The sequence below is a fragment of the Nuphar pumila genome, chromosome 15 (assembly GCF_984573655.1).
Source record: "Nuphar pumila chromosome 15, dmNupPumi1.hap1.1, whole genome shotgun sequence".
NCBI lineage: Eukaryota > Viridiplantae > Streptophyta > Magnoliopsida > Nymphaeales > Nymphaeaceae > Nuphar > Nuphar pumila.
Window position 1 is genome coordinate 46,769,192 of NC_143263.1, and position 14,157 is coordinate 46,783,348.

Genomic DNA, 14,157 nt, shown 5'->3' on the forward strand with positions numbered 1-14,157 from the left:
GACTCGCATGTCGGTATGAGGTTCAACCATTTCTGGCGCCTTTACCAGGGGTAATTGAACCATGGATCAATCTAGTACCTTTCTTTGCTCAACTTATCTAAATCATGTTCAATTCCTAAATGCACAAAGAATCAGGCATGTGCTATGAATTTTCTGAAAATGCAGATTGAAAACATGATGTTTGCCTTAAATATTTAAAACACTTGAAAAAATCTTGAAAAATATAACACTTTGAAAATCGTGAGCCATGACTCGGAGAGAGTTTCTGAAGAAAAGAAAATTGATTTCTAAAGAAATACAAGTGTTTTGTGAAAATCGATTTATGAGGAATTTCAAATAACTTTGGAAAATTGGGTTTCTCTGAATTCAAACTTTGAAATTGAAGATATTATGACTTGGAAAATCATCATTTGAACTTGAGAAATACTTGAAATACCACTTGAAAGCTCAAAGTTTTGAGAAAATCAATTTCTGAGTAAGACTTAGAAAATTTTGAGAAAAACAATTTCTCTGAACTAGAATTGGAATTTGCAAATTGAATGAAATGAGTGAATGTGGATTTGAAAGACATTGTTTTGAAGAATTGAGAAAATCTTTTTGTATTTTTTTAGAAATGTAGTGCATTTTGAAGCTGGCCTAAGAGTGTAGGCTGAATGTGGCTAATACGAAGATCACAAATCTGGGTCTCATTCGTATTTTGACTATGGCCATGAATACGAATTTCACCGAGTTTGTCAACTCCCTAAGAGCTTGTGCATGTGCCATTGGTGTAGACCATGGTGGATTTGTAAAAAAATGCATAAATTGGCATACATCGGATATTGAAATTTGCAGAATTAAACTATATGCAATGCAGCCCTATTCTAAGCAGAGAATGTAAATCTTATTCCAAATATTACAACTTTGATATTACCTTGAATTAAATAAAGGAAAATAAAGAAAGTATTCTTCTTGAATGTTCCTACAAAACTAGAAAACAAGTTAACATAAAAGTGTAGGTTTATCCAAAAATATTGGAAAATTATCGGATATTATCCAAATGTAAACCCAATTCATACTTTCCTATTATAAACATAAATTACGAAATTGGATTGAAAATATGAAAATGAGATTTGAAAATTTGAAATTGGGGTCAAAATGACCAAAATGCCTCTAATAGCAAGACTATGGCCTTGAAATGAGGGTTTTTCAGAAAGATATTTTGTAAAATGCAAATTTTGAAATTCAAATGAGAATAAATCAAACATAAGATGATATGATATGATTTAAAATAAGAAAATCTGAGTTAGGGATTTTGAAATTGAGGTCAAATAACCAAAATGCCCCTAATAGCAAGACTATGGCCTTGAAATCAGGGTTTTTCAGAAAATATTTTGGTAAAACTTGAGATTTAGGGTTTAAATAAGATCAAATAGCAGCTAAATCGAACATGAGGTGTCCTAGCATGATTCTAAACATGAAAAACCCCTAAAAAATGAACTTATACCCAAAAAATCAGAAATATCATGAAAATCGTGATTTGGCAGTGTTTTGGGATCCCACGGGTACCCTGCTTTGCAATTTAACTCATCCAAGCATCAAATGATATCCAAAATTGATAAAAATTGACATATGCACTCTTTATAACCCTAAAAGTATATTAGAAACAGAAAGATTAATTTTTTACATAATTTTAAATATGAAAATTACATAAAACCCTAAAATATGTTATTTTTACCAGTGGGCATGTACCTGTTTCAATGTCAGACCCGAATCAGGGGCCAATTCACTATCGAAATTTATAAAATTTTACAGAGCAATAATAGACAGAAAAACAAAGATTCTCCCTTTAAAAGATCAGAAAAATAATCTCCGGTTAGGGAGATATCATTCCGGCAATCTGTACTTGAATATAATGAATATAAGATCGATCAAAACAGGCACTTCCGGTTTCAAATACAAGGAAAAATAGCAAAACACATCAAAAATTTCTGAGATTTTAGAAATGAATAACATACATGTAAATAATGAACTTTTTTTTTACAGATCATGAATCGAATCTTTGGTTAGGGAGATACAATCAACACAAGTTGAATTAGGGTTTTAATAAGACATAATGAGTTTCAAAACGTTGATCTGACTCTCTGAAAGAGGAAAAATATCAAACAGTGACATAAAATTATTAAAATTTTATAGTAAATACTAGACTTTAAGACAAAGCTATTTCAATTTACGGATCCTGAATCGGACCTCGGATGACAAAAATAACGCAACTACAAGTTATACTTGAATATGAATAACGATTTTAATCAATAGGAATCACGATTTGACTTTATATTTTTCTTACAAGGTTCTCGAATCCCAAAACCTCTCATTTTTTTACAGAGGCTCACTGACACATCCGTGGACTGCATATAAAAAAACAGAAATTTCTCATAAATATTTAAATACAAAGTAGCATGATTTCTATGGATCTAAAATCAAAATACACGAAAATCTAAGAAAACCCTAAAAAATTGATTTAACAATGAGAAAAACAAAAAAAATTACCTAAACAATAAAGCAAAATTTAATTAAATGCTGAGACATATGAAATAAACATTAGTATGACAGAAAATTAAAAAAAATACAGGGAATCTATGGCTAAAATTAATTTTCCCTTTAAAAATATGGATTTAGCACATTTAACGGGTAAATCACATATTTCATTGGCTAAAAACGTAGAAAACGTACCTCTCATCGATTCTAACATATTAGAATCCTGAAAATCACCCTTAAACTGAGTTAGATCATCTTCTTGGGTTGATTTTTGGGTTCTTGGATGGATTCCATGGTTAAATTCATGAAAGAAGAGGCTCCCATGGTGAAATTCATGGTAAAAATATGAAAAAGAACTAATAAAAGCATAAAAAAGGATTAAAAATTATACCTTAGATGGATGCAGCTGCAAGGAGGAAGGAGAGGGTTGTAGGGAAGAGAGAGAAGCTCCAAGATTGTGCTGAGAAAGGAATAGGGGTCGACCCCCCCCCCCCCCCTCTTACTTCTTTAAATAGAAAACAATTAGGGTTAAATTAAGATTTTTCTTAATTTCAAACTTGCCCTTTTTAAAACCTATCCAAAATCATTAGTGGGCGGTGATTTTTCTAATAGGATTTAACCTAATTACTAACCTATCTAAGCCCTAATCAAAACCCTAAAATACCCCAAATGTGGCGCCACCTAGAGTGGGCCCACATTGGATTAAAAATCCTGATTTTAAAACTTTAAAAATCACTAGTAAAAACCAAAGTAAAGATGAATTTTTAAAATCAATTTGAAACCTACTAAATTCCTAACCTAACTAGAATACTGACTAACCCTAGTCTAACCCTGACTTTTGCAAATGTGGCGCCACCTCGAGTGGGTCCCACTTGGTTTTTCAAAAAAGCGATTTTAAAACTTGAAAATAAGAGGTTTTCTCAAAAGATATTCAAAGTAAATTTGAAATTGAAAGTTTTAAAATGGCACAGAGTTCTGACTGGGTCAAAACTCCTCCAGATATGGCACCAACTGAGTGGGCCCCACATCGAAGTTTTAAAAATTTTGAAATAAAGACTGAAAATGGCTTTGAAAATGGGTTAAAATCAACAGGTGAAATTCAAAGGTTTTGAAAACAGAGTTCTAAGCAAACTAAAACTCTGAATCAGAGTCTTGAACCAATTAGAACTCTGAGATTTTAGAATTTTGAAAGTCAAATGAAGAAGTTTTTTGAAAGATTTCATCAAAACTGGTAAAATAAGTCAGAAAATGCAGTCAGGGTTAAAGTCTTAACTCAACTGAAACTTTGAAATAGAGTCTTGAACCAATTAGAACTTTAAAAAATGACCTAATTTTTGAAAAACAAATGGAAATGAATGAAAATGGAAGCGAAAACAAACTTCAAAATAGACTCCTGACTGGATTAGGACTCTGGGACATAGTCCTGATCGAACTAAAACTCTAGATTTTTTTTGGTATTTTCTGAAAAACAGATGAAAGAATTTGTGAAAACAATGAAAATAGCAACAAGTATTGAAATCAAAACAAAGTTTTGATCCCACTGGGACTCTGAGCACAGAGTCCTAATTGGAATAAGACTCTCAGAATTTTGGATTTTCTGAGAAAACAAATGAAAGGATTTTGAAAAACAGGTGAAAAAAAGATAAAATTAAAGTTTGGTTCAGAGTCCTGATCTGACTAGGACTCTGAGGAAGAGTCCTAATTCAACTAGAATTCTGAAAATTTTTTGTTTTCTAAAAAGCAAATAAAGAGATTTTAAAAGGAACTTTTGAAAACCAGTGAAAATGAAGTGAGAAAATAAACTCAGGATAGATTTCTGATTCGATCAGGACTTTGGGATAAAATCCTAGAATTTTGAAATTCTTTGATAAAGGTGTAATAATTTTGAAATTTGAAAAGATAAATAAAGAGATTTTAGCAAGATTCTCTCAAAATTGAAATCAGGGTCAGAGTCCTGATCCAACTGGGACTCTTTGAATAGAGTCCTTGTTCAACTAAAACTATGAGTTTTTGACTCATTTTGACAAATTTTGAAAAATTTGATTAAAGATAGGCAGAATACCAACGAAAGATAGAGTTCTGATTCGATTAGGACTCCGAGAAAGAGTCCTAATCCGGTTAGAACTCTAGAATTTTGGCTAAAATGGAAGATTTTGAAAATCAGATGAGAAGGTTTTAAAAACAAGTGAAGAACATGAGTAATGAATGAAATCGAGATAGAGTCTTGATTCAATTCGAACACTGAGAAAGAGTCCTAATTCGACCGAGATTCTAGAATTTTGGCCCAAAACAAAGGATTTTGATAGGTTTTCTCAAAACAGGTAAAAAGAGTAGTAAAAGGTAGAATTCTGATCCAACTAGAACTCTGAAAAAAGTGTCCTGATCCAACTAGGACTCTAAAATTTTGACCAAAATGATAGAAATGTGCAAGGGATATGACTACAACTGGTTTAAAATCAAAATGGAGTTTTGAAAAGATCCAAAAAGATAAAAAGATAGAGTCCTGATCCAACTAGGACTCTAAAATTTTTGAGATTTTTGACGAATGAAAGAATCCAGAAGTGACACCACCTAAATGGGCCTCATTTGAGAATTGAGATAAATTGAAATTGATTTTCAAACGAATCTAGATTATTTTCTGAGGAAAACATTTCGAAATATAAGATCCTGACGGTTGGCAAATGACAAAAAAAATGCCGATTTAAAACCCAGGTTTTGAAATTGATTTTGAAAGAAAAGTTTTAAAAACTCGAATCTGGATTTAATATTTTGAAAACAAGAGTTTTGGATCTCGATGATGAGATGCAATGACATGCAATGACATGCAATGTTGTGCAATGCAATGAAATGATATGTCGAATGCATGCAGTGATATGCAATGACATATGAAATATAAACCTTGGATGAGGGACTTGAAATCTCGGATCCTTGGCAGAGACAAAGAATTTAGAGGTTCTCATCTGAGGATGAGAGCTGATAATTGAAATTGAGCTAAAACAAGGATTGAATCTTGATTGTAAGATGGAGTGTTGGAATTTTTTGTAAAATTTGGGCTATGAACAACCCTAGCTCATATTTCGACCAGTTGATTCCCTGAAGACTACAGAGAGTGGGTCCCAGTGACAGAAGGTAAATGTTTGTGAATGAGGGAAAAAATTTGGGGTGTTTACAAAACCCCAACCCTAGACGCCTTCGGTAAAAACCATGTTTCCCATATGTCTGGGTTTCTCTGTGTTGTGATTTATTATTATTATTTTAATGAGCTTCCCATTTTTGGGTTAAGGCTCAGTATGCCGGTGGTTGTCTTCCAGCCGGTCTTGGTGGTGTTTTATTGACAGATACGCCGGTGGTTGTCTTCCAACCGGTCGTTCAGAGAGAGAAACAAAAAAGGGCAAGATTTTAAGGTGATGCTGAAAAACAATGTCGACTTGAATATATCCTGCCGACAGAATATATATGTATATATATTTTATGTGTAACATTCAACTAAGTTTGCAGGTAAGTATGTATATATTGACATGCTAGTTTTTGAATTTCAAATGAAACATATACAGGCTTATTTGTAAAGAATGGCCTCTGTATGTCAAGGTCCTAACAAGGACTTGAGCAGTTTTCATATAAGCTTTGGTATGCTATTTCGCACACACAACCTTTAAAAAAAAAATTCTTTTAATCCAAAAAGAAAAAATCTTACTTGGTTTTGCAGACACTGATGTGCGAGAACCGGAGGAGAGATCAACTGCTTCAGGCCACAGGCTGTGATTTGAGACCTAGCCTGGTTCTGATACCACTATTGGTCCTTGATGAAGGAGGAATCTCTCAATCGCAGACTGCAAGATCAACAAAGAGGAAACCATAGCGGAAGAATAAAAAGAAAAGATGAAAGGCTTTTCTGAGGTTTGCTTCAAGAGAGCTTTAATTTCAAGTCTTTCTCATTTTTTTGTATGTCGAGCATGCCTCTTTATAAGTTGCTTTCTCTCTTGAATTCCCTCAGGCTCAGCGAGCAGTTGCGCCAACTGGGAGAGGATCTCAGTAGACCAAGGATTTTGATAAGGATGCTTTTTGAAAAACGGTTTAGAAAAGGGTCCAGGTTCATCCACGAACATGCCCTTGTTCGTGGATGAGACCGATCTATGCGGTTTATGGCCACATAGACTATCAGGTTCAACAATGTTTTTTTTTCATTTGGATAAGCATGTTGGGTTTAGACAAGTGTTTGGAAGGACCTTTAACTCCATACACTTGCAAAATTTAACCAGGTGATAATCCACAGCACCGTCAGAGCAGACACCTGAGTGGGCGTCGATGATGCTCTTGCAAATTACCACCTCTATAATGGTGATTGATTTGAGGATTTGGAGTTGTCACTTCCTGTGATAACTCTCAAATACAAATTTTCAATGCCCCCAAATAAAACTTGGCACTATGGATTCCAGACTTCTAGCAAAACTACACATCTCTCTCTCTCTCTCTCTCTCTCTCTCTCTCTCTCTCTCTCTCTCTCTCTCTCTCTCTCTCTCTTTTAGAACAATGGAGCCACCAATGAGAAAAGGATGGCGAGGGAATCAATGAAAGGGTGTGCCAGCTATCAACAACCTCCCCACCAACTCAAGAGAGAGAGAGAGAGAGTTGTTACAATTAAAAACTTAAACAAAGCTTATAAATTTGTGGAGAATGTTAAGACAATCACCAATGCAAGTAGGGGATGGAAGTGCATTCGATATTTATTCAATTCTGACATGACTGAAGGTAATTTAGGCAGATATGGTTCATACAAAATAAAATTCTGTTTTATAGACCAAAAATGACTAGATTGTATGAAAAAAATGACATTTTAAAAAATCTTTTACAATTTATCAAATTTGCCCAATGGACAATATCGTAGGTTCTAAATTTTTTCTTGATGCTTTTACCCCTGACAGGTGAGAATTTCTAATTTTTGCTCGTCATGATGCTAAAATAATACACCCACAGAACTGGTCAACAAAATCACATCTAAGGTTGCGATATTCCAAAAAAGATTGTGAAATTTTAAACATTTATGAAATTATGGATATTTCAAAATTTATTATTCGCATTGCACCTCTATTGTGAATTTTTTTTCTTGTAAAATTTTGTCTCATATAAATGTATATTTAGTTTTTTTTTATATCTTGAAAGAGCGATAACCCCAATCATCCTCACTCTACAACACCAACCCTTTCGATGATTACTGTGAAAGTTGTTTGTTCCATCTCATGCAAGATTATGGTACTTCTCTGGTTAGATGTTAAGGTGAGTTTCATATAATATATCTATTATTTTGTTGTTGTTTTTTTTCTTTACAACATAGTTTTCTCTTCTTTTTGTTTGGTTATTATTAACTTATTAGGTATATTTTGTTGTTGTAGATATTACCCTATGTAAACATGTAATATTTGTCACCAGATTTACCGTTTAGGGTTTGCAAATCTTTAAGAAATTTTTTATATAGTTACTTATTTTTGTCTATTGTTTGTTAATATTTGATAATTTTGTCACCATTAGCATACAAAAATGAAGGTTATGCTCTTGATATCACTTGCAAAGTCGGCACAAATATACATAATGGAGTTTGCCTTTAAGTAGCATGCTCATCTGAATAATCTTTAACGTCATTTGACCATGAAACTTTCTTATGAATGACACTTTTTTTTTTGCATTTATTCTGGATTAAAGTTTGAGACTTTATCTTTTATGGTATTCATGAGATGAGAACTTGAACTCCTCGAGATACTTTGATGGCTTTAAGGTGTTTCTAAAATCATGCTTAAATTCCTAAAGCTTGAAACTAAGCTCTTATTTTAATGTTAATACATGTACATGCTCTCTAAATTAAGCATAAGTTCGCATTTTTGTTACACGCCTATTTTGTTTTTTAGTTCATAATTTCTTAAATGCATCAAACTCAACTGTTTTTAAAAAAATATTTATAAATTAGGTTATTATGAGTTAAAAGAACTTGATGCTAAATATTGTATGATTCTGTAATCTTTACTTTAATCAATACATCATTTCTAAATAACATAAAAGTCTTCTAGCCAGTGGAACACATTCATTTGATCAATTCATTTGATCAAAATGTGATTATACATTGAAATACAAAGTTCTTGAGAAAAATTGCTTTGAAATTTATGTACCTACATGTATATGAGCTTTTATATTTTTATATTCTTTTATCTAACTTACAATTAATAGATATAGTTTAACTTTTTTTCTTTCTTTTCACATAAAACTAATTGCATATAAGTTTGTTTTGCTGTTCAATTTACAAATCTTCATAAAAATATTGAACTTATTAAATTTTATTTTTCAAATATTGAGTTACCCTACTAAACCTTTGTATTTTTATAATATTTTTTAATTAAATATTTTATTTTTTATTGATTACAAAATATAAATATAATATCTGCTATTTAAATCATAAGTAGCTCGTAATTTTTAAATACGGTGCGAGCAAAAGGGTCAATGACCAGTCATCCAACACAATTGTTGTGATTGAGACTGAAGTAGATCTGATGGATACTGAGTGTATGAGGTTCTAGCTGGTTGAATTCATTGACAAAGAGGATGATCAATAAAGGCGGAAGCAGGAACATCCCCTACATATTTGGTTTGCAATTGCTGTCTGAGATGACAGTTTTCCAAGTTCCACTACCCTTCATGCTACCAGTGCTACCAAGTACCAACGAAAACCACCATAGGAGAATGGAAACACTCGCACAATATGAACCAAGAGTGAAGATGATGCATTATCTATAAAAGGATAGCAAGCTTAATGAAAAAGAAAAAACTGGCGACTCTTTTTTGTTTTCAAGATTTAGCATGTTCAAATTCTGTGCATGAAGAGCTTTCAATTGTCTTGAAAAGTAACAGGAGATTAACCACCAAAAAATAATAATGAGTTAAATGGAGAAAATTAAGGAACCTATAGATCAAATATCAGATTAGTTTGGAAAGGATTTTAGCTATATATTATCCCCTTCATTGTCTAGCCATGCTTAAACCTCACTTAGAAGAGTTCATATGGCTTTCACAGAATATTGATAAAACCGAATCCCCTACTCCTAAATTCCAAATTCCGAAATACGTGAGTTTCTTAAAACCAATCTACAGTGACTTGTTTTCCAGGGGTAGTAAAAACCATTTTGTACACGAGCCAATTCGATCCCTGACCAGCAGTCACGGTTGTACAATTTCCTTGGTTGCTTGATAAAGAAAACAAAACTTGTTTTAATATTAATGTTTTAATATGTTATTTCAGCAATTACAAAACAAAAATCCATCACTCGTTATAATAGCGCTTAACAGAGAGAGCAGGAGTTGGACATGCAATCAAAGAGGCTACAGCTACATTGAACCAGCTGAATGTAGGAATTAACAAAACTTGTTCTTGATATTAATGTTTTAATATGTTATTTCAGCAATTACAAAATAAAAATCCATCACTGGTTATAATAGCGCTTCACAGACAGAGCAGGAGCTGGACATGCAATCAAAGCGACTACAGCAAAATTGAACCAGCTGAATGTAGGAATTACCCAACGCTGATCCATTTATCTCAAATCCACTTCATATTCGTGATTAAATCTTGGAAGTTTTTCAATAATTGTAGATATGCCCAGTAGAGTGGGTTGAGAGGGGCAATTCCCCTACGCAATATGTTTGATATGAGATGCACTATCAACTCCGAGTTTATAATTAGAAGTATCTGCATTAGTACAAAACAAAACAAAAACATAAAAAGGGAAAAGGGAAAGATGCAACATGTCTCACAGATTGAAGATGAGCCATTTTTATCATAGGAAAAGACAATGGTCCCTGAAGTTGAAACAGACCACAACAAACCACCTAACATAGAAAGCCAGAAAACCATGGATAAAGCCTAGCTAGAGCATTAAAGAAACAGAAAGCAAGTGGAGATATTCAACAAACATAAACCTCATCCTGCCAAGATCATGGAGTGCTAGGAGGTTACGAACAATGTGGTTTCCTTGTTCCTTGAGAAAACTGATTAGTAGAAAGCAATGGTTTCCAGAAAAGGTGATCAACACTGAGACCATCACCAGCAGGTGACTTACGCTTTCCTAGGGAAGGCTCAACAGCCAATACTTCCCTTTCCAAACTCCGTTTGCTCGAGCAGGATTCCAAGACTTTGTCTGCTGCACTAAGAGGGAAGAAAGGGAACTCCTTATTTCTTTCCTGAAACGAGAAGGAATCACTCAAGTTACTCAACCTTGTTTTCCTGGGAGGAAATTCGGTGTACTTCTTTCCATCCTGGAAATTGGTTGACCCCACATCCTCACCATCATCCCAACCGTTTTCTGAACTTGGTCGAGGACTTGACAGTGGTCCTAACCTCAAAGAGAGATCAAATGTAGCATCAGTTTCTCCTTTGTTTCTTCTGCTTGAGGAGACTAACTCTCTGTTGCCATCTTCTGGAATTTCCAGACAAGTTATTTTTGCATCTGCAATAGTCTGTCTGTGAAATGGGTCAAGATTTATAGGCCTGCAGTTCGGCTGTTGCTCCTTTTGAACATCAAAAGGCACCATTCCACCTGGAGCCGTACTAAAAATTAGAGGGTATGCATGTCCTGGAGATGATAATGGACAAGTTACTTGTGGAAGGAAGGGTCTATCCTCCATGGCAAAAGGGAGTATCTCTGAGCAAAAAGGATATCGAGGAGCAGAAACAGGCAATGGATAGCTTTGATTTAGAGAGGAATTAATGGATCTAGGTGCGAATTGGGGCATGTAATATGGAACAAGTCTTGGATTGACAACTGAGTTTCCAGATTGAGGTATGGAGAAGGAGGACAAGTTAAAGCTTATGTTCTTAGGATCTTTTGGCGTAGCAGTACAACTTGCATTCTCTTGTTGGGCAGATGACGCCAGGTAGCATCTTGAATTATGTCGCTGACTCCGGGAAGCTCTTCTAGGAGTGCACCCAAGATTCAGAGCAGCTGATGGGGAGGACAGTGAAAAAGAAGAAACAGGATAAGAATTTTTTCAAATGCATAACCTATCTGATTTACAGAACCAATGCAAAACTACATGGTTTACAGTAGAACAGTTTAAGCCATTGTTTGGATGCCTTGAATCAAAAATATTTTGTGGTTTCCCCATTGCTTTCATGCTCTCTGACCGTTTGGGAGCAGTGATGTTGCCAAATAATTGCATTAGGAATGGAGTTGACAGCCCCAACACCACATTCCAACACCATTAAAGCTACGTTTAGGAGCCTTGCAAATTTGCAACGGGATGGAAACAAGGTTTCAGTATGTTGCCAAAATATTGTTTTGTCAATGTGTGATGTTGAGAGATGGAGTTGCCCAAAATATCCTCCCGTGGAAGGTGTTGAAATGCCTGCCAACACCAGTACCAACACATTGTTTCAGCCACGCCACTGCTCCCACACAGCAAGAGAGTATGAGAGCATGGCGGAAACCACAACACAACCTCCGATTCAAGGCTCCCAAACATAGCCTAAATAGAGGACATGTGTGGCAACTCCATCCTCAACAACACATTTTGATAAAACCATATTTTGGCAACAAATGGAAAAAGTGTTTCCATCCCAATGCAAGGATTGGGGTTTGGTTGGCAAAGAAAGTAAAAATGAAGAAAACCACAGCGGGGTGTGTGACTGTGTGCTTGCGAGCGTCCAAGTGAGTGCACATTTATGTTCAAGAAGCCCTGTTAAATGTGGCAAGTGAATGGGTAAGGGTCGATTTTGAGGGGGACTTCTCCAACTTAAGCAATGTGAGCAGCCTAGAGAATCAAGGCAGTAGAGTTCTTAAATACCCATCTTCAGTCCGAAGCAAGAGGCTTGAATCTCCAAAGGAAGAGAAGTATATCAAAGTGGAAAAGAAGCCCAAAACGCCCAAGTTAGAAACGAAGAAAAGGGGAGTGAGGGGTGGGCAATACCTTCAATACAAGGTTGCAGAAACTTGCCGTCCTCCGTGCTCTCGTCTCTCCGGATAATCGTATCTACTGCATCGTTCGCTCTCTCCCACAGAGTGCTAAGGTCCATATACTCGGCCTGTAACCAAGACGCAGACAACAAATCCCCAACATGAGATGATACCACGAAACCCCCAACCAACGCAGATCATTTACAAAACAAACGCCACAGTGGGTGGCTGTACCTCTGAATTGGCTTTGGAGTACATGATTTCTTCAGCTTTTAATACAACGACGGGCAGTTTTTCTTGCCATTCTTTGTTCTTCCTGATGGCTTCACTGTGACTCTCATTCACAATCCTAGCATCACCGGCGCAGGTCGCAACGGCTTCGTTTTGTTAAAACGCACGCAGGCAGGAACAGGAACATAAAAACAAGAAGGCATCATCATATAATCAGCATATACATACCTGAAGAGCTCTTGAATGAGGGATCCCCTCATGGGTTGGTGCCTATCACTGTGCCAAGCTCTCCTGACGCATTCATACGGCCTCGGTCCTGGTCTCGGCATTTTTCTCAGACGACCTCACCTCCACCTCTTCCCCCAATTTCTTTTCTACCTCATTCCCCCTCTTCCTCCTCCTTGTCGTTGCTGCTTGTGCTTAAACTGTTTGGGGGTATTCGTTTCTTGCCCTTTTCTACTTTCTCTCTCTGCTTTTGGTTCTGGGGGAGGGAGTGATTATTGACTGCTGATCTCTACCAATCTCTCCCTCTCAGGGGCGTCCAAATTGGAACAGGGAGGAAAGATGGCAGATGGCAGATGGCAGATGGTAGATGGCAGATGGTAGATGGCAGAAGGCAGAGGCGGGGAGATCGAGCAGTACGGTAGGGATGGGGGATGGGCCAGCGGAGCAGAACCAGGACCCCCAACGCCCACCCAAAACCAAACCAAAAGGCCACAAGGCCCAGTCACAAGTCTCACGACACAACCCACAAAGGCAAATTATTTTCTGCAGGGAATTACCATTGCGTCCCCTTGCTTCTACCAATTTTCCAGCAGAGGGGGGTGGGGATGAGCCTAAGGCCTAAAGCCTGAGGGTGTTGGGGGCTTTGCAGTTTGATAAGGACCGATGAGAGTTGTCATAAATTGCGCCCCCCCACCCCCTTGTTCAAGCTGACCGCACGATTCACGCCAAGCTCACTGACTATGACTGTACTGTGTGTGCCGTAGCTGAGGAGAGCTCAGTGTTGCCGGAAGTGGGACTGATTCAACAGCTGCCGAGTCTGATCAGGTGCGATCGTATCCCAGAAAATGCAATGTGCCGCTGCACTTGAGAACCCTCCATCTTTACGCAAAAAGCAATGGGACGTTGGACTTGACAGCCCTCCATCTTTGACGGAAAAAGCAATGTGCCGCTGCACTTTGCCCTCCATCTTTCAGACATAGCTTCATCTAGGAATATGAATGCGATGCGATGCGATGTGATTTTTCAATCGGAAGCTGACCTTTTCGACGAGCAGCTGTTTTGCTGTAAACGGTGCACTATCAACAGCACGAACACCAACCCCCTCTGAGATTTCATGGAGGGTGGAAGGGAAACCAGATACTAACTGAACACCATATTTGACAAAAACCCTATTCAGGTATTGTAACAACAAAGGGGGACTTGGGAAGACTTCTCCGTGCAGCCTCGTACTGCATCTGTAAGTATCATTTAG

At 36.4% G+C, this 14,157-nt stretch overlaps 1 protein-coding gene across 1 annotated transcript; it reads right to left on the reverse strand.

Moving 5' to 3' along the window:
* Positions 1–10,229: 10,229 nt before the first annotated feature.
* LOC149815333 (uncharacterized) lies at positions 10,230–13,392 on the reverse strand. The gene is made up of 4 exons (XM_089988440.1): positions 12,909–13,392; positions 12,684–12,798; positions 12,463–12,577; positions 10,230–11,498 (listed from the first exon to the last, which is right to left on the reverse strand). The coding sequence occupies exons 1-4, from the start codon at positions 13,007–13,009 to the stop codon at positions 10,510–10,512; spliced, it is 1,320 nt and encodes a 439-aa protein (XP_089844566.1). The 5' UTR covers positions 13,010–13,392; the 3' UTR covers positions 10,230–10,509.
* Positions 13,393–14,157: the final 765 nt, after the last annotated feature.